Genomic DNA, 22,570 nt, shown 5'->3' on the forward strand with positions numbered 1-22,570 from the left:
CTATGTATAATTAATGATTTTTGAGCCAGGATCAAAAATGAAATTTACCTATAATTTACTTTTATTAGGGTAAAAGTTATTTGACTCACATAAATAATTCTAATTTTAGTCTGTGGAAAAAAGTAGAAAATTTATAACTTGCTGCAGAAACATATTTTAGATTACTATAATATATTGTTTCGATTGGATTTCGTGTCGATACATGCAAGGTCGTTTAACTGCCGGTGGCATTAATGTCGTTAATGTGGTAAATACAGAGCAAATCATTTCGCTGTTATGTTTGTCTATTTTTTTATGTTTTGGATTTTTCGATCGAATATTATTAATTTATCATATTATAAAGTGATACCTATATTTACCATTTACGTAGATTGTAGGTGTAGTATAAGGATATTACCAGTAGGAGAAATACGTTTTTAGCTACACGGAGATCGGTAGTGGTAGTCGTACGACTGCATTGGACACGCATTAATAATGTCATTGACTCTTTAAAAAAAAAAAAAACAGATCCTAGGCTATGTGCGTAATACATATAGGTACAAATAAATGTTTAATCTTGTGTGGGTTTATGTTATAAAATATATATAGCGCATAAATGAAGAATTAATGATCTGCAAGGGTACGATTTATAAATATTATTAGGATAAATATTTTTGTACAACGTGCGCTTTAATATTTAGCCGCGGTGTATTATATTAGTAAATTACCTATGTATTTATATAGTGCGGGTATATAATAATGTATTAATATTTGGACAAACTGCTCCTCTTTGTACCGTGATTATCGTGTGTAATCTTTTAACATTGATTTGCCCTTGGTGCATTAAAATGGTATTAAAACTGTATTTTTTCGCCGTAATATTAATAATAATAATAGTAAATAATACATGTACATTATTATAATATTATATTTTTACTCTGCTCTTCTTTATCTCGTTGACCCGACCATTATTGCCTCCGCTGATTCTTAAAAAACAAATTATGGCCTACGTAGGTAGATAGAGGTCCGTCTACACGCACGTATACGCGCATATATATATATATCATATTTACGGATTTTCTCAACGGTCTTCTCTTGATTGTACGCGGCTATTAATTGGCTTTTTCTCCCTTTGCCAGCCAATGATTACAACTATACATATCGATCATTATTGTGATATTGAAATCGAAAACACGCACTAACGCCGTTTGTTCACGCACACCAGTCAGCGCTAACACAGGTAGTGTCATTCAATCATATTTTGGAGCAACAACTGAATATTATAATTACTATACTCATGCACACAAACGCATAGTTGTATTTTATATATTGTACATAAATACCTCTATACAACATAACTTGTTGTCATTTGTTCATCTCGGCTGACATTCGTGTAAAAGTAAGTACCTAACTTACCTACTCTAACACACGGTTATTATTAATTTTTTTTATTCTCGACGACATAATTAAATTGGACGTTTATATTCGAATATTATACTCGCATTTTTAAATTAAATTTTACACGGTGATACGAAATTTGTTTGATCTATGAATTCATTTATTTTTAATAAGTTATAATTATTACATTTAAAAATATAAGTTACAATTACAATTTCATAGAAATAATAATTCAATATATATAATACCTAGTATACATGCAAATACTATAGTCTATAAGTATACTTAAAAATGAATAGACTATCTAGTATATAATACCAATAGTGGATTAATTAATTTTAAAGGATGGATCCTCGATGGAAATCCTTATCTTCCTAATAAAAATTCATAGCATAATTAGTAGTATATAAATAAGGATAAGAAAATGAGAAATAAGTCCAGAATAAAAAGAAGAGATTTTGAAATTGAGATGGTTATTTAAGAGGTACGAGTTACCTCTTAGATTGTATAAAGGAATCCTTTATTATTAAACAAATTTTACTCTAAATAATCTTTTATAGATAGGAAATTCTAACAAATTTTTCTCGTCAAACATTTTGCAAAACAGCATATTTTTCTATCAAAAGACTACATTATAAATAAATAATAATTTATGCTTCAGTTGATCTCGACCGTGTTTTAATCACCACATGAGAGTACAATTTTTCCACATTACATATTATATCCTGAATATTTATTTATTTGTTAACTTTTTTGTACCTCGTTATTATTTTTGATAAAATTAATGATAATACGTTTAATTATAAAATAATATGTATAAATGCAGAGTTGAATACAAAATCTACAATCAGGATTTTACTAGTAACAAGAACACATTTCGCCAATTAGGATTTCTATAAAAATAATCGTAAAACAAATAATTATAATATGATAAATATGACATATTATTAAATTGACATTTTTCTGAATACGTGACGCGTTAAAATATAATACTATCTAAATACGAAATAATAGTCAATATATTCCTTATTGTCAATAATTTTAGCATCTCAATATGCGTTCTTTCTGTAAATATAATTAAACACTAATTTTATTAAGTTATTTATCATGAACGCGTTTGAACTACAGTTCGAACCTAAATAATGTATATTAATTATCATATAATTTTAATATTTCATATTAAAGATTTTTAATTTTTAATTTATCTAATTTCTTTTCTAAATGTTTCTATTTATTTGTAGTTTTTAGTTTTGTACTTAATTTGTATTCTATGTGCTTGCGTTTGACTTGATGAAGTTAATTTGCATGTCAATTTAATATATTTTTCGATTTCTGTACCTAGAATTATTTAACCTTATTTGCTGATATGAATAAAAAAATTAATTGTACGTACTATTTATAATGTAATATTGTACCGAATTAATAATTATTGATATAAAAAGTTATCAGACAAACTGCAATGGTCTAATACTTTAATAGATACTCTAATAATCAAAAACGATATAAATGTAATAATATATTATCGAATGCTGATTAAGAATTATAACATTTTCGTTTTATCATCCCGACGCCCTTGTTTAATTAATACGGACAGACCGTAAATGAAAACTTATCTAATATTCAATATCGTGCTTTAAAATACGTGCATAGGTAAATGTCGGGAATCGATATATTATAAAGATAATTACTGATCTTTGATCACAAACAGAAAGTAATATTTTTTTTCTTTCTATCACTTGAAAATAGCTAATCCAAACTACCTATCTATAGAACCATGGTTCTCAACCGGTGTGTCGCCGAGTAAGTCCAAATGTGTAGCGTGAAGTACTAATATTAAAGTACACACCATTTTTTAAACAATTGATAAGCAAAAATAAAAAAAAGGTCTTTGTTTATATTGTATCCATGAGCTGGTATTCTCCCAGTCTAGGCCCGAGTGTATTGCTATTTTTATGGATCTAAATTAGGGTGTCGTCATACAAAAACGGTTGAGAACCACTGCCATAGAAAGTGCATTGAATTTATTTTACTTATCCTAAACGCCATGTATTTAATGTTTGCGTGTACAAATTCAATATTATATTATTCATCCGTGATTATTACTCACTCCTTTATTGGCTATATTTTACCGTTCGCGGTTCGTCAGATTATTATCCATAAGATCGTAAAACTATATAAACATCACATAGGTACCTACTATATAGTATACTACTTATTTACATAATTTTTTTAAATATTAATTTATTTAAGATAATGTCTCGTATATACTTGATTCTCCTTTTCTATACAATATATTGTTGATAAATTGTACGGCGTAGCTATTCTGTTAACGTGTTGTCTGTTAAAAATTCCCTCCAGTTACTTAGCGTCAATTAGTTCTTTATATAAGCAACAATGTTCAATAATCATTTATAAATTATCTTTAACTCATCAACTATAATATACTTTCTCCCTGATTTTTTTTTTATCCTTTTTGTCCGTCATTATGTTTGTTAATTCGTTATCATTTTTTTTTTTTAATTCGTAGATTTTAGTTACTTTATAATAAATTAAATATTAAGGAATTAGCATAAATTGTTGAAAAATAATGTAACTCATTCAAAATTGTTTTATAATAAAAGTAAATTTATTGTTAATAAAATAAAATCATAAAATATACAATTCAATCAATTTGACGAATTAAATATTACGTATTTTAGTTTATATCTATTAAAAAAAAAATAAACGCCGATTATTACATAATATGTATAATCTATGTTTTATAACTAAGATTTATTGTTAATATTTTAAATAATAGTACCTAATTGCTGTAACGCTATATAAAATAAATGAACTATTTTAAATTTTAATATTTGTTAGATATCTTGTCATGATTTATAATTTTTATATATAATTGATAAAAACATGTAAAACAATTTAGTAGACAACTAAAATAAAAGTATTTATCTATTTCATCTTATTATATCTTCGCATCTAGTTTTTCACTAAAAATATATAACGCACATAAGGCTTAGTTGCATTTTTCAAATTTATAATTTTATAAAATGCTAGGTACTCATGTACCTAATTAAAGTATGTAATTTAATAAATTCAGAATATTTGTTTCATAAGGTATAAAATCATAAACTTTTCATTTTTTTTTTAATAAAAAAAAGTTAAGCTCAAGCACTGATCATAACAATTATTTATGCTTTTAAATTTATATTAACAGAGACATAATTACCTGCGGGAAATATGTAAATTAAAATATTAAGTAGAACAAAATAATTGCGTTAACTTGAAATTTCTATGATTTGATTATTAATATCAGTTTTTGTAACTATCTAAATACTAGTTAGTATACATGTATACATGTATATAATCTTATAAAATAGTTAAATTATGTAGAACACGAATAAATTTATAAATGTAATATTTGATCTATTAAATCCATTGTTCAAAATATTATAAATATGTCAAATTGAGCAACGGATGACTCAACTTAATTTTATAGAATTATTTGTATACTTAATTGTATTATATGTTTATTTTATTACGATGTTAACATATTATAGCCAAGATTTCAATAATTATGTATGAATTATTTGCAGTGATATTATTTTATTTTTGTATACTCGTGGATTTAAATATCGTGATCAATGAATGCTTACATAACATCATGTTAAATTCTTTATCTGTGAACTATTATAAGTAGACACGCGGAAACTTATCGCCGAATATAAGGACAAATTATATGTCTATGTCTAATTAATTTTATAATGATTTAGTGAATTATTAGGTTCATAAATAAAAATTAGGTATTCATATGATTAACATACTGCCTACTAAATTATTTGTGACATAATTTTTTTTTTGTATACACTATATATACATACCTGGACGTTTAGACTATGGGCCTATGTCATACAGAGTTCGCAAAACTAGTTTTAAATTTCCGTCGGAATGTAAACACGTTTTGAATAAATCATATATTTACTATAATATTTCGCATTGTTTATGCTATTTTTTTTTGTGATATTACGCAATGTAAAATGCGTTAATTCAAATAAAATTGACTTTTGGTTAATAAAATCTGTTTAAAATTAGCCATATATTAGCTAATATTCATTTAACATATAGATTTTATAATATCATTTAAAAATAATGATTTACTCATAATTTTATAATAGAATATTGATATAATAGCATCTTGGTATGAATAACAAGTAGTTTAAATAATTCATTGCAGACAGTAATTTATTTATTCTTGATTGAAATAATATTATTTTGATACTATTAGATATAAATTATAAAATCTTAAATTATTGTAAAAAATTAAACGAATAAGAATATTTTTAAGATAATTTTATGGAGTTGTCTATCGTAAAGCATTTTTATAGTGCAATATACAAATAAAATTAGGTGTAAGTAATTAAAAATATTTTTCCGTCGTTTCATTTAATCGACATTGTTGTTGATGATATATGAAGCCTCAATGGCATCAGTATTTTTGTTGATAATTTTGCAAGTATCGAACTCATTGACATTTTATTGATACATTGGAGATGTACTATGTATAAAAACTAGAGTGGAGAGGGGAACCTAATATTGTATTTCTAACAAAGTAATTATTTTAATTTAATCTTATCCATGTTCAAAAATGTATTCTAGTCATCTCAACATTAATTATTTTATGTCAAACAAATTGATTATCTTCATTTCTAATTGACTATTTTTTCTATAATTTATTACTTAGAAAAAAATACTTCGAATATTCCTTGGATTATATTCATAGACCACTGTATTAATTGTATAATTATGTTATTTGTTTTGACCAAAAAATATTTCATTACATAGGATTATAAATTTTTATAAATTTTAATACTATTGACATAATTTGTTTTCAATTTTTAGTTGATATAACCTAGGTAGTCAGACAGGTGTATTTTTATGTTGAAAGATGTTTATGTGAAATATGAGTTTAAGTTGAATCCGTGAATATTAGTAGGTAAATAATAATAATACATAAGTTTCCAGTGTAATGAACTAATGTAATAAAAATAAATGCCACTCAGCAGTTTCCAAAAGCCGAGTTCCTTATTGGGAAATTAAATATACTAATTATGATAATATATGTATTCTTATTGATAATAACGATCGTTAAACTGTCTTTTTATCTCTCTTTTTTTTTTAAATGGGATAATAAATTATTAGTTTTTAATACGTAATTGTGCGTAATCTTATATGATAAATGTATTTTTATATTTAAACCGTAATTAAGATTTCTACAATTATAATGATCCCTAAAGAATCTCACAGAATAAATATTGCAGGGTTTAAATATATCAATTGTCGAATTGATTCCTATAGTTAGTACACAAAAATGAGAAGTTAAAGGAATTTTAAAATAAGGGAAATCTACAATCAGGTGGCTTTAGGATATTATACTGCGTATTATGGGACGATCTTGTAAAATTCCATTAGGTAGGGTAGTAGTCGGATCTCGTAAAATTCCAATATGTAGTGTGTAGGTGGGATCTTGTTAGGGGGTTGGTGGTAGGGCAGTGGTCGATATTCTCAATTTGGGTTATTGACTGTCACAAATCGTCAATGTTTCGGGCGATGACTAATGCAGTAACATTTGTCTCGTGTCGATTGGCAGGAAAAGAAAAACAAAATGCGATAACAAAAACACAAAAATCTGACCCACTGCTGCGTCGCATTAAATGATTGTTGCGCTCGACGCCGCCGCCGCCGCCGCCGGCAGATATCGCCGTGTACCCATGTCGCTATATTAACCTTGTGGCTTTGACTACGATCCGTTGTCGGCGGCAGCGCTAATCGCGGCGGCCGAGGATACCAAAGACCCGATGACGCACCGCGTGCGTGTGAATACGATCCGATCGTGCGCGTGCGCGCAAACAATCCCTCATCCAATCGGAACGTCCGTTCTAGTATCACGCCACCGACTATCCTCGGGTCACGCCACTTCCACATTTCCACAGTACCACCTCCCCGCCGACGCAACGATACACGTAGAAACCGTTTTTTTCTTCGTTTTTTTTCTACCCATTTTGTTTTTCATCTCCTCTTTCCATTTCACGATCTCGTTAGTGTACGTCGTAGTAAATACTGTCTAAAGCGCCTGTATTGCCGAAGTCTGTTTCACTCTCGTGTCTGGTGTCCGTCCGAATAATATCGCCAAACAATATTTTGAAGAGAAATAAACACGACATTAGCGTTAATCTTCATAAGTACGTACTTCAATCATTCGCGCGTTCGAATTCAAAGTTGTCAAACGGTTTTCGGCGTGTTATAATTATTGTAGTGTAAAATATTAGTCGCGTTACCTACGTCAATAGAACGACGGTAACGATACGATTAACAATTGCACGTATTTGTTAACGTATGATATATACATCCGGCGAATCGAATACATTGTGAATTTGTGAACGTCAAACCTTTTTCGATAGAGTAGTAGTTTGAAATTTATACGTTGTTGCTGTGTCGAGTTACCACACTACTCGACTCGCCGATCAACAATAATCATATTCATTACATAGTACAATCGAAATGGGTAAGAACTAAGAAGTAACTAATCACTATGTATAGATAATAATAATCATAATTCATATTTCATAATTTATAATAACACATATGATAATATTACATTGTAGATTACATGCCGCCGCCTAGTCGTTATCTTTTCGGCAGAGCATTCGTGTGCGATAACAGTTGTGGTAATCCGGCCGTCGGGTTGCCTAGACAAATATGCTTAGGACCGGTACACTCAAATACACAATACACAGTTGATGATATTATATTTCTTTTCTTTTCGGTTTTCTTAAATTTAATTATTTTATTTTTTTATCGAACTTTAGAATATTGTGTACTAGTGTAACTATGATATAATTGGTCGATTCACGATTGTTTTATAGATTTATTACATTTAAATTTTTTAAACTATTTTTTTTCGTTAAAATATATTTACAATCTGTTTTTTAAAACATTTCAACTGATGTAAAATAAATCATATTAATTTTTGTGGTTATGGTTTGATTTACTATTAGTGTAGTTTTCATGTAGTCATTACACCACTATTGAATATTATTATGTGGTATTGTGGTAGTAATTATGTTCATTGATCATTGCTCTCGTATACTATAGGCTCGCCACCGTTGGTGCGCCACTAACAAGTTATTAATAATTATCTTTTATTTTTTTTATTACCTCTGTCGTAATTAATTGACTAAATCGTTTTGATCTAACCGATTTCGGTTATCACGCGCTTCGAAGATCATCTTTCAGTTTAGTCAATCATTATTATCATGGAATTTTCTTTAATTTCACAAAATGCGACCATGTATCTGTCGATTAATACTTATTTATCCCAGACGAGATTTAGATTTATTTTATTACAGATCCAATCGAATGGGCTAATACTCAAGTTTTTTTTGAAAGGGTTTTACGCATTTTTGACTGCACTTATTATTCTTAAATCATTTTAATGAAAAATAAATATTTTTTTGCATTTACTCGTAGGTTCTTGTTAGTTTTTATTATATATTATTAATCGGTTGTAAGGGAATTCGTACTTATTATTAATTAAAAAAAAATATTGAAAGCATGACATTTTATGTTAACAATGAATTATGAGAAATCAATCGACAAAAAAAGGTAGAAGTGAATATTCTTTATGATATTCTCATCTCTCGTGAGCATGCTCCTGAACTGATGTGTAATAGTGTGATCAAACCGTCACTGTAGATATAAACGAACACACTATAACATTCAACACGTGACACTGTAATTATGTTAAACTGATCCGATCGAATATGTATTTATTTTTATAAATTAATTATAAAATCTATTAGTTTCTATCATATTTTAGCGATTATTATTTAACAATGTATCACAATCATTCGCTAAATAATACTTATATGTTTTATATAGAGCGAATAATGCAAAATATACATTACCGATTCTATATTTCAACATAATAATAATTATATTGAAAAATGGGATTGTAATTTATAGCAAATAATTATAATATCCAAACCAAACGTAGGTTTACTATATTATTATAGTATCTAATATATCTATTATATTTCTTATGGTTTAAAAAAAAAATTATTTCCGTAGGTACTTAATTAAAATTACATTTTTATTAATAATTATTTTTATTCATATTTAACGACATCGTTAAAATCTAAATTTCGCATGACCGTTTATAACTAATTTGTAACACCTCTTTTGATTTTTTTAGTAATAATAATTCGTATACCTCGTACTCTAAAATTTGTCGAATAATAAAATTTTGTTGTCACATTTCAAAATGTTTATTCTTTTTAAATCATACGTATACCAGATGTTTGTAAAATTTAACAATGCAGTTCCTACTTACTCGCAAAACTTTTGTTTATTGAAGTTTATGTACGTAAATTATTAAATTTTCAAAACCTCTGACGTGGTGATTGTGTAATTATTACGAGTATGTAGGCAATATTATCTTGTTATTTGTTGACTGATATGTGTAATCTTAGCTTATGAAAATATCAAAAACTAGTTTTATTTATTAATTTGGAAAACGTTGCGTTCACGGCCTATGTTAAATGTCTAGTGTGATTTTATTACGACCTTTTTCAAGGCCATGGATATTTTAAACATAACAAATAAGTATATTATGATATCGAAAAATCTATGTTTATAACACTAGTGCTTTTAGGAAATTTTAATAAACTATAATTGTCGAATAATAACCTGATCTAGGCATCTAGTTTGACCTTATATTAGCTATTATAAAAAAAAACAGTAGTTTTCATTTATTCAAACAATTAATATTTTTTACTGAAATATTATATAATGTTTCTTATAGCTTTATTTTTGTTGTATATTGCATATTGTGTTATAAACTTGAAGTATGAATAATTAATATGCTTAATATGTATAATAAATTTCATACCTATTCTTTTGAAATATAATTTAATACATTCTTAGTAGTAATTGCGTTTTTAAATATTTAGTATAATTCATTTTCAGTAATTATATAAATATTGTACTCCCATAGCAGATTTGATACATACTATTTTATATTTTTATTATATTTGTATGTAATGACAAACTTATAGATTTTATGTTTTTTATTATTGTTTGCATAAAAGTATAAAACACAAAAATTAATGATATTAGGTATGATAAAACAATTTTTTAGTAGTGTAGTGTTTTAAGTTAAGTTTAATTTAAACTTGTTAATACAGTAATATTAGTATCTATGAATATACTCAAAGTTAAATTGTTTATTGCAAAAATAATGCATCGGAAGTTTGCAGAACTTTTTTTGTTTAAGATTATTTCTTGATTAATGAAGTTAGCTTACTCAAATGTATAAAAATTTCATTTGTTATAACTAGGGTATAATTTAAGTTAAATACATTTTTTATAAAAATAACAAATTATAATTAGATACTTACCACCTATATTCTATTAACTATTTATTATATTACTCTGTAAAGTGTCTATAAAATATCAATTAGTCCCATTTATATTTTTTTTTGTTAACAATAATAAATTGAACATGATATTTACTAATTCATGATTATAAGTATGAGCCAAATCAAATAATTGCTATGTATATAGATTTATAATTAACATTAATAATTGTTTCATTATTTAGTACATTATTTAATTTGAAAGAAAATATTTTGTTATTACATTATTTAATATAAATATGTTAAAATGAGCATAATCAAATTTTGATAGATACCTATTTTAAAAATTGGCAATTTAAAAATTAAAATTATGTTTTGATTTTTATTAAAAACTATTTACCATTTTATTTTATTCATTACAAATAATATTGTTTAAAAAATATTTCAGTAGCTGAAGGCACAATGCCAGCAAGATTTCCACAGGCTAATCAACAAACCAGCAATGGGGCTATAAATGGTACCTCTCCATACTCAGGAAATGATGAAATAGTCATCAGTGGTATTTCCGGACGTCTTCCAGAATCAAATTCAATCGCAGAGTTCAGGGAGAATCTGTTTGCTGGTGTTGATTTAGTTACAGATGATGATCGTCGTTGGCCAGCTGGTAAGTAAAATAGTACATATTGTGTTGTATATCAATACAACTTTTTTCAAAAAACATATTTATACATATTTATATTTTTAAAATAATTTACTCCAGGTCTACATGGCCTCCCAACAAGAACTGGTAAACTCAAAGGATTGGAATATTTTGATGCCAATTTCTTTGGAGTGCATGCTAAACAGGCTGAAGTAATGGACCCACAACTGAGATTACTTTTAGAATCTACATATGAATGTATTGTGGATGCCGGTAAGAAATTTTTTCTCATATTTAATATGTACATGTCTTATAAAATAAAAATTATAAGTTTTTAAATTTAATATTGATATGTTGAAATAGGTGTGAACCCAGAAGATATACGTGGATCTAAAATTGGAGTTTACATTGGTGCATCCAACAGTGAGACTGACGATTATTTGAGTAGATCGCCAGAACGTGTCAATGGATATGGCTTGACCGGATGTTGCCGGGCTATGTTTGCCAACAGAATATCATACACATTTGATTTTAATGGTCCCAGTTTTGCTATAGACACAGCTTGTTCTAGCAGTTTAGTTGCTATGTCTCAAGCTGTGCAAGCTATTGAAAATGGGCAGTGTGATGCAGCTATTGTTGGAGGTGCTAACCTGTTGCTGAAACCTACAAATTCATTGCAGTTTCATAGATTGAGCATGTTATCTCCACAAGGAATGTGCAAAGCATTTGATGTTACAGGTAAATCAATTTATATTTATGATGAAAAGAAATTTTTTTGTGATCACAAATTTAATTTTTATTTTAGGAAATGGATACGTGAGGAGTGAAGCTGTTGTAACAATATTTTTGCAAAAGGCTAGTGTTGCAAAACGTAATTACGCCACAGTTATGGGAGCACTTATTAACACTGATGGATTTAAAGACCAAGGAATTACATTCCCAAGTGGTGCTATGCAAAACAAACTTATCCAAGAAGTATATGCTAAATGTGGTGTTAATCCAGCTGAGGTATCATATGTGGAAGCTCACGGAACAGGAACTAAAGTACAGAAATTTAATTTTTAAAATATTAAGATTAGACATTTTATTACTAATAATGTATTCATTTAGGTTGGTGATCCACAAGAAGTTAATTCTATTGCTGAATTTTTCACTAAAGATCGTACCACACCTCTGTTAATTGGTTCTGTTAAATCAAACATGGGACACTCTGAACCCGCTTCTGGTCTTTGTTCTTTAGCTAAAATAGTAATTTCCTTAGAATCTGGAAAGATTCCTGGAAATCTTCATTTTGCTAACCCAAATCCTGATATTCCAGCTTTATTAGATGGAAGATTACAAGTAATTTTATAATAAATAAAATAATAAAACTAATTTATTATAAAAAAAAACACTTCTTATAAAATTTACATTTATAGGTAGTAAACAAAAACTGGGACTACAGCGGTGGCTATGTAGCACTTAACTCTTTTGGTTTTGGTGGTGCTAATGCTCATGTCTTATTAAAGTCTAATCCTAAACCAAAGACTGCTCCAATTCTAAATAATGTTCCACGTTTGGTTGCTGTATCTGGAAGAACAAATGATGCAGTTAACAATATGTTAAAAAATGTAAATTTCTTTATAGATTTCAATTTATTATTTTAATTATTAATTGATTGTAATTTTGTTAGATTGCTGATTCACCATTAGATGATGATTTTGTTGCTTTATTACATGATATTCATGCTAATAATATTACTGGACATGGTTACAGAGGATACACTGTCCTTGGAAAATCAATCTCTGAAGTAACTGTAAGTTATTTTTGTTTTCAATGTTGGATTATTCATAATATTGAAATTCTATCATTTGGTTAATGTATTTTTAGGAAGTCAAGCCTACTAAAAGACCAGTTTGGTTTGTTTTCTCTGGAATGGGAAGTCAATGGGCTGGTATGGTTGAAGGACTCCTTCAATTAGAACCATTTGCCAGGGCAATTAACAGAGCTGCATCTGTACTTCAAGTTGAAGGGTTAGATTTGCTAAGCATTCTTAACTCTAAAGACGAAACAACATTTGACAATGTCCTCAATTCATTTGTATCTATAACATCCATGCAGGTTAGTATAAGAATTAAAAATAAATGTAATGATAAATTAAATTTATTGTATGCTAAAGGTTGCATTAGTCGATCTGTTGAAATCAATTGGAATTGAACCAGATGGTGTTGTTGGACACTCAGTTGGTGAACTTGGTTGTGCATATGCTGATGGTACATTTAATGCTGATCAAGCAATTTTGGCTGCATTCTGGAGAGGTCGTAGCATTTTAGAATCTAAATTGCCTCAAGGATCTATGGCTGCTGTCGGTGAGTTAAATTTAGTTAAAAATTATGGTTTATATTTGATATTAATTATTTTACATAATATGTCAATACTAATAAGGCTTTTTATTTTAAGGGTTATCATGGGAAGATACTAAAAAAAGATTGCCTGCTGACTTGGTTGCTGCTTGTCATAATAGTGAAGATAGTGTAACAATATCTGGTCCACCATCAAGTCTCTCTGCTTTTGTTAAGACTTTACAAGCTGAAGGGATTTTTGCTAAAGAAGTTAAAAGTTCTGGATATGCTTTCCATTCCAAGTACATCGCTGATGCTGCACCTAAGCTCCGCAACAGCTTAGAAAGAGTAAGTATTTGTTTTTGTAGTCTAAGTTAATATACAAATATGCCTATGTATTTATTCTTCTATTAATTATGTAAAAAATATTTTTGTTATTTTATTTTATAACAGATTTTACCAAATCCAAAACCTCGTACCTCTCGATGGATCAGTTCTTCCATCCCTGAAGAACAATGGAACACTCCACTTGCTCAAATGAGTTCAACTGCTTATCACGTAAACAACTTATTGGCTCCAGTTTTGTTCCACGTAAGATATTTACATAGCTTTTACCTTATAATAATACATTCATTTTTAATGAATTCCTATATTTTTATTTTATTTAGGAAGCTCTTGCTCATGTACCAAAAGACGCTATTGTTATTGAAATTGCTCCACATGCTTTACTTCAAGCCATTCTTAAAAGGGCTTTAGGACCTGAATGCTCTTGCATTGGTCTTACTAAACGATCAACAAACCCCGAGGGAAATATTTCTGTGTTGTTATCAGGCATTGGAAAGTAAGTTTTATTTCTATATATTAATTTATGAAATCAATAATATAATGCTATGATGTTAATTATTTAGATTATATAATGCTGGAGCTCAACCAAAAATTAAAAACTTATATCCAGCTGTTTCTTATCCAGTAGCAAAAGGAACACCTATGATTCAGTCTCTAATTGAATGGGATCATTCTGTTGAATGGCTTGTAACCAATTTTGCTCAAAAGGTAAATCAAAAGTATTTTATATAATTATACAAGTGAGAAAATAAGGGTTTTGTTTTTATTGATTATTAATAGTTTAATTTTTAACTTAAATACATTTTATAGGAAGCTGGATCTGGAGAATCTGTAATTAAAATTGATTTAAGTAATGAAGAAGACCAATATTTGTCTGGACATGCCATTGATGGTAGAGTTTTATTCCCTGCTACTGGATATTTGGTAAGATAAAAATTATTTTTGTTTTTTTTTTTTTTGAAATCTTTGAATGTATGATTGTAATTTTTTTAGACACTTGTATGGAAAACTTTTGCTAAACTTCAAGATAAAAACATCGAAGAATTTCCAGTTGTTATTGAAAATGTACAATTTTTACGTGCAACTATAATGCCTAAAGATGGTAATTATGCAATAAAATAATATTTATATACTTATATTCGAAGTTTAAAGCATAAACAAAAAATTACTAATATAAAGTACACCATATTACTTATTTTTAAAAATGAAATCTTGATTATTCCGTTAACTTACAATTATTTTTTTTTTGTTTTACAGGAAATGTAAACTTCCTTATCAACATTTTTGAAGGAACAGGCAATTTTGAAATTTGTGAAGGTGGCTCTGTTGCTGTTACTGGTCGTATCTACGTTCCAGATGATATTGAAACAGAACAATTAGAATTACCAGAACCATATGTTGATGAAAGTAATTTACCTCTTAAATCAGTAGACATCTACAAAGATTTGGGATTGAGAGGATATGACTATAAAGGAGTATTCCGCGGAGTTAATGAAGCTGATAATAAAGGTTTTTATTGAAGAATTATTTTTAGTATATTTACATTGACATGCATATCATTAAATATGTAAAATATCTGAATTAATATTTAATTGTAAAGTAAAAAAGAAAAATAATTATTGTATATAATTTTAAAATGTAGGCATCAGTGGCAAATTGGATTGGATTGGAAACTGGATCACATATATTGATACAATGTTGCAGTTCTCTATTTTGGGTTTGAAAACTAAAGAGTTGTATTTGCCAACAAGAATGCAAAGAGTTGTTATTGATCCAGTAAAACATTTGGAATTTATTGAAACTTTACCAGAAAATAGCCGTAAGTGTTCTTAATTGGACACCTTTGTTGTAAAGTAAATTATTATGATAAATATTTTTAAAAATATTTCAGCTGTCCCAGTATACATGTACAGAGATATTGATGTCATCAAATCCGGTGGTATTGAATTGCGTGGCATGAAAGCCAGTTTGGCTCCAAGGAGACAACAATCGCAGGCTGCTCCTAAATTAGAAAAATATACATTTGTACCATACAATACTGATAAGGTAATTTTAATGACTATATTATATAATCTGCTTTGACTTCTTATATTTTGTAAAATTTCCATTTTTTTTTTTTTATTTACAAATAAAAGAAAACGTTGCGGCTGCTAAGGCCATTATATGTAGCATGCATTGAACGTTGTATATTATTTTACTAAATTATAGAGTTGTTAGGAGTTAGGTTATATAATATAAATGAAAATTATGAAAAAAAAATTATATATATATATATAAGATACTAATATAAGATAATTCAAAATAATCAGAAGAAGTAGCTTTATATACATAGTTATAGGTGGTATGAGATGCTTGTTAGATTAGTTTGATTAGATTTGTTGTTGTAAGGAATTGGCAGAGTTTATTAATGTTGGATGGTTTGGAGTTAAGTGATGCCGCGAGGTGAACTGGTATTTACATCGTGTCTCAGTGCTGTAGATACATACCGCTTTCAGTGAGTATGTGTTTTATGGTGTGAGGAACCCGCAGCATGCACAGGTTGGTAGTTCTTCTTTCTACGTATATATGTATGAGTGAGGTGAGTGTACTTGATTCTGAGCCGGTTTATGGCAGACTCATATTTTCTATTTCTATTGTTTAATATTAATATGATATATATCAAACTGCTAGATTTCAGCTATATTTTAGATTCCTAGTATTAACAATACTATAATAATCCAATGGTGTAATAATATAAATACAATAATTTTTAAGGCTTCTCCCATAACGGACGTTACAAGTGTTTTTGCTGCATACCTCCAAATTGCATTAGAAAACAGCGGTGGTGCAATGAAAGTAAAAGTTGTTGAATATGGAGCAGACAAACCCTTTGAAGGAATTTATATGCCTAATGTTGTCAATATTCTGGAATCTGAACCCTTAATATCTGTAAGTATTAGAACATAAAGTATTTAAGCGCTCAAGTAACAATTCCTTTATTTTTCAGTTGGATGCAACCTTAGCTACAACTCAAGTACAAGCTTTAGCTCCATTTTTGGGACCAATGGAAGTAAAAATGATTGGAAAATCATTGGAAAATGGTCCAATTGAATCTAATGCGCATGTAGCAATTGCTTTTGATGTGTTACAATCACAAAACAAATTGAACAACTTGGCAGAGACAGTAAAAGATGGTGGCTTTGTTCTTACTTCTGAATCTAACAATGTTTCTCAAAGTCTTATCGAAAATAGTAATTTTGTTTTTATCAGCAAGTTATCTGCTGAAGATAGAACTTTCTTCTTATTGAGAAAGGTAAAAGTGATTATTAAATTTGTTATGTGTATACTCTCTATAATTAAATCTTGTATTTAATTATATTAACCTAACTTAGCTATTTTTAACTTTTTTTATTTGTTATTTAGCCTAGCGAAGAACTACCAGTAAGTGAAGTTATCCAAGTATCTGAAAAATCTTATGAATGGGTTGAGACATTAAAATCAGCTTTAAAAACTGCTGAAGCTGACCCAAGCAAGAAAATTGTTTTGTATGCTCAAGGAGAAGATACTAATGGTATTATCGGTTTGGTTAATTGTGTCAAACAAGAGCCTGGCGGTAATAGTGTCAGATCAGTATTCATTAAAGACCCGGCTGCACCAAAATTCTCTTTAACCGATCCTCTATACGCTGCACAGCTGAAAAAAGATTTACTGAGCAATGTATTGAAGCCTAATGGAGTGTGGGGTTCAATGAGACATTTGAAATTAGAAAACCAACAGGATAAGCCCTCATTACAAGTTGAGCATGCTTACATTAACGCTCTGACTAGAGGAGATTTGAGCAGTTTGAAATGGATTGAAGGACCCTTGACTTATTATAAGTGAGTATTTATTATTTAATACAAAAGTTTATTGACTTAAAGCATATTCAATTTTAAACCTGAATACAACCCAAATACTGAATTGTGTACCGTTTATTACGCACCACTTAACTTCCGTGATATCATGTTAGCATCTGGAAAACTTCCTCCTGATGCATTGCCTGGTGATTTAGCTGGACAAGTATGTTTTATTATTTATATTAAGTGAAATTTAGTTATTTTAACTTTTTTTTTCGTATTTAGGACTGCATTCTTGGACTTGAATTCTCTGGTCGTAATTCTAAAGGTAAAAGGGTGATGGGTATGCTTGCTGCTAGAGGGTTGGCTACTAGTGTTCTAGCTGATCCTGGGTTCTTGTGGGAAGTACCTAGCAAATGGACATTGGAAGAAGCATCGACTATACCTGTTGTTTATGGAACTGTAAGTAGTTAAATGCTAGTTGATGTGGCTGCAATAAGTAATCGTAAAAATTTTTATTTAATTATTTCTAGGCCTACTATGCACTCTGTGTAAGAGGACGAATGAAGCCAGGTAACTCATTGTTAGTTCATGCTGGTACTGGAGGTGTCGGTCAAGCAGCAATCGCTATTGCTCTACATATGGGTGTTACTGTTTACACTACTGTTGGTAGCAAACAAAAGAGAGAATTTTTGAAAAAGACATTCCCTAAGGTATTAACAATATTATAATAATGTAAAAGATTTGAATATATAACTAATTGATGATTTTATTTAGTTAACTGACAAAAATATTGCCAATTCTCGTGACACGAGTTTTGAACAACACGTATTAAGAGAAACTAAAGGTCGTGGTGTAGATCTTGTCCTGAACTCGTTGTCAGATGATAAACTTCAAGCATCTGTCCGTTGCTTGGCCAAAGACGGTCGTTTCCTTGAAATCGGTAAACTTGATTTATCCAACAACAGTCCTCTAGGAATGTCTGTATTTTTGAAAAACACTACATTCCACGGAATTCTTTTGGACTCATTGTTTGATGCCGGTTCCGAAAGTGAAGACAAGAAAGAAGTTGTGAGATTGCTAAATGAAGGTATCAAGAATGGCGCAGTTAACCCTCTACCAGCCACAGTATTCACTGAATCTCAAGTAGAACAAGCGTTCAGATTTATAGGATCCGGTAAACATATTGGAAAAGTAGTGTTGAAAATTAGAGATGAGGAATCTTCAGCAGTTGTTAAACCTGCAACCAAATTGGTAACTTCTATTCCACGGTCTTACATGAACCCAGACAAGACATATGTACTTGTTGGAGGTCTGGGAGGTTTTGGATTGGAATTAGCTAACTGGTTGATAGTGAGAGGAGCCAAAAACCTTGTATTGACCGCTAGAAGTGGAATCACCACTGGTTATCAAGCTAATTGTGTAAACAATTGGAAAGAATCCGGCGTTAATGTATTGATATCTAAGGCTGATTGTTCAACATTAAATGGAGCTCAACAATTGATCGACGACAGTAATAAATTGGGACCAGTTGGAGGTGTTTTCAACTTGGCTGCTGTAAGTAACCGTTATTATTTTTCATGTATATTTGTATATAGAAAATAGTTGCGAATGCCTTTAAATTACTTTTTTTAACTTTAAGTTTTTAATTTATTGTTAAATCCAAATTAGTAATTCATAATATTATATAAAATGTATATTTTATAATATTTAAACATTTCGTACGTGTATGTTTTTAAATCGTTTTGTTTTTTTGTTTATTATAAATATTTATAGTTGGTTAATTAATTATTTTAAGGTATTGAGAGATGCATTCTTAGAAAATCAAACGCCACAAGATTTTGAAATAGTGAGCAAACCTAAAGTAACTGGTACTAAAAACTTAGACACCGTTACCAGGAAGTCTTGTCCCGAACTCGATCACTTTGTCGTATTTTCATCAGTATCTTGTGGTCGCGGTAATGCTGGACAAACTAATTACGGTTTTGCCAACTCGGTTATGGAAAGAATTTGTGAAGCTAGACAAGAAGCTGGTCTTCCAGGGGTATGTTGATATTGATATAAATAATATAATAATTTTTACCAATTAAAACTAATTAAATTTGATATTAATAATTGATTTATTGTTATTAGTTGGCTATTCAATGGGGTGCTATTGGAGATGTTGGACTTATCATGGAAACAATGGGTGGAAACGATACAGTGGTTGGTGGTACATTGCCGCAGCGTATGGCTTCTTGTTTGAGTGCTTTTGATGTATTTTTGCAACATCCACAACCTGTCTTGGCTTCTATGGTATTGGCTGAAAAAAGAAAGGGAGGTTCTGGTGGTGCCGGACAAGTGAGCTTAATTGAAGCTGTTGCCAATATTCTTGGTATCAAAGACACTAAGAATATCAATGCATCAGCAACTCTAGCTGATCTGGGTATGGATTCTTTGATGGGTGCTGAAATCAAACAGACTTTGGAGAGAAATTATGATTTGGTGTTGAGTGTTGGAGAAATTAGAACTTTGACTGTTAAGAGACTGCAAGAATTGCAAAATGATGGTAGTGAAGTAGTTGCCGATACACCTAATGGTGTTACTGCTGGAAATGATCAGGTTTGTATTATTCATTATTAATGGTTCTATAATTATTTTATTATAAATTCAAAATTTTCTGTTTTAGGTTCAATTTAGTCAAAGTTTAGTTCCTCAAGAAACTATTATAAACATGAAGAATGATAGTAGCAAGCCTAATGTGTTTATGTTTAGTGCAATTGAAGGTTTTGTGTCTGCATTAGAAGAAATAGCATCTAAATTACCTTATAATATTTATGGACTTCAATGTACTGAAGATGCCCCAACTGATTCAATGGCGTCTATGGCAAAATTCTTTGTAGCTGTAAGTTTTTGTAAATTTTTGGTATTGAAAGTAAAAACTAACATTATGTTAATTGATTTTTTTCAGAAAATCAAAGGAATCCAAAAGTCTGGACCATACAACCTTGTAGGATACTCATTTGGTGCATCAGTTGCTTTTGAAACTGGTGTAGCATTAGAAGCTGCTGGCGAGAAAGTTAGCCTTGTACTGTTGGATGGTTCTCCGTCTTATGTTTTGACACATCAAAATGCATTTAAAAACCGTCATTCAGATAACAAAGTAGATGACAGAGATGCATTTGCATACTTTGTATTACTTTTCAAGGAACTAGACTACCAAGTGGTAAATTTATTTTTATTAAAAAGAAAAAATTATCTGTCCTTACAATGTTACTGTAATTTATTACTTATTTGACAAAATTATTATTTATTTTCATACATTTCTGATAGTTAAATATTTAAATTATTTTTAAATTGGGAACTTTATTTTAAATGTAGGTGTTTGACCAAATTGCGACAAAAAAGACAAAAGAAGAACAACTAGAAGAAGCAGTGAATATTTTATCTGATTTACCCTTGAACAAAAATGAACTGAAAACCGCAGCTAAATTATTCCATGGCAAATTATTTGTTTCATTCTATTACAAACCTGAACAAAAATTCAATGGAAGTGTCACCTTGGTTACAGCAAAAGATAACTTTGTATCTCTTGGACCAGACTATGGTCTCAAACCTGTATGTATAATAATGTACTTACTTATATTTACATTTAGAATAATCCTATTTTTTTTTTTTTTTTTAATTTTGCAGCTTTGTAAAGGTTCTTTGAACATTCATTCTGTTTCGGGAGATCACAGGCAAATAGTGAAAGGAGAATCTGCCAACTCAGTAGCACAGATAATCTCTAAGTCATTTCTGTCTTAAATAATGTGGATATTTGATTAAAGCATTTAAGATAAATGGTTAGGTTAATAATTTCATAGGTATGGAAGTAATTTAATTATTTTTTTATACATAAATTTAACAGAATTAAATTTTTAAAACCAGCACAAATCATTTTTGTTGCAATCAATTTAACAAATGAGTGTAGAGTTTATTGTGTTGTTGTAAATTTTTAAGATATTGTTGTTTTTTTCGACTTGTTAGTGCCTGTATCAAAAATTAAAAGTTATGTTCTTTTCAGATTTAAGGTTAAGGCTAAAAAAATATGCTCTTGACACCCATATAAATATATTTATACATATATTTATATAAATATTTTTTGTTTTGTTCCAACACATTCCAAAAAGTGTGTTTACTAGTTAGGAAAAACCATATTGTCATAATATAAATAATATAATTATTTTGAAATAAATTAGATTGTTTATTTTATTATTTTACCAAACTTTTCCTGCATTTTAAGAATTTTATAGAAAATCAAAATATGTTTTTAATGGTAATCACTGATCATATTATGTATTAATAAATAAATATTGTGTATCGATAATACTTGTATAAATTTTAGTTAAAAAGTAAAATGACTAATACAATTTTAAATTCCATATTTTGTTTGATTATTCTTATTTTTACTGTCTATTAAATATAGGTATATATATATGTATATGTATATTAATTTTTATTAAATTTATTATTTCTATACATTTATGGTTTATGATAGTTTGTAACATGAAAGGCTACATGAAGGTAAGTTAATTGTAACCTACCAAACAGATTTTTGGTGATAATGAGTACTAAATCATTTGTGTGATTTCTAAATATTTTGATAAATTGTTGAAAGAACAAAATGCTGCAATGCAATAAAAG

At 28.9% G+C, this 22,570-nt stretch overlaps 1 protein-coding gene across 1 annotated transcript; it reads left to right on the forward strand.

Annotated features, from left to right (window-relative positions):
• Positions 1–7,655: 7,655 nt before the first annotated feature.
• Positions 7,656–21,771, forward strand: LOC112603826 (fatty acid synthase-like). The gene is made up of 32 exons (XM_025352601.1): positions 7,656–7,933; positions 11,233–11,448; positions 11,545–11,697; positions 11,788–12,162; positions 12,230–12,468; positions 12,535–12,765; positions 12,843–13,034; positions 13,097–13,219; positions 13,294–13,524; positions 13,583–13,772; positions 13,864–14,093; positions 14,199–14,336; positions 14,414–14,586; positions 14,654–14,798; positions 14,901–15,014; positions 15,084–15,192; positions 15,348–15,599; positions 15,733–15,909; positions 15,982–16,136; positions 16,845–17,018; positions 17,077–17,382; positions 17,493–17,947; positions 18,005–18,128; positions 18,191–18,367; positions 18,439–18,618; positions 18,683–19,462; positions 19,704–19,949; positions 20,039–20,506; positions 20,574–20,789; positions 20,856–21,110; positions 21,266–21,502; positions 21,578–21,771. The coding sequence occupies exons 1-32, from the start codon at positions 7,930–7,932 to the stop codon at positions 21,689–21,691; spliced, it is 7,179 nt and encodes a 2,392-aa protein (XP_025208386.1). The 5' UTR covers positions 7,656–7,929; the 3' UTR covers positions 21,692–21,771.
• The last annotated feature ends 799 nt before the right edge of the window (positions 21,772–22,570 follow it).

This window comes from Melanaphis sacchari, unplaced genomic scaffold (genome assembly GCF_002803265.2).
Source record: "Melanaphis sacchari strain LSU unplaced genomic scaffold, SCAv2.0 Contig0_pilon_pilon, whole genome shotgun sequence".
NCBI lineage: Eukaryota > Metazoa > Arthropoda > Insecta > Hemiptera > Aphididae > Melanaphis > Melanaphis sacchari.

Bases quoted from the DNA above. Each gene is read 5' to 3' on its own strand.
- LOC112603826 (XM_025352601.1), top strand. The intron at 11,449-11,544 runs GTAAGTAAAATA...AATTTACTCCAG, and splicing joins TGATCGTCGTTGGCCAGCTG to GTCTACATGGCCTCCCAACA. The intron at 20,507-20,573 runs GTTTGTATTATT...TTTCTGTTTTAG, and splicing joins TTACTGCTGGAAATGATCAG to GTTCAATTTAGTCAAAGTTT.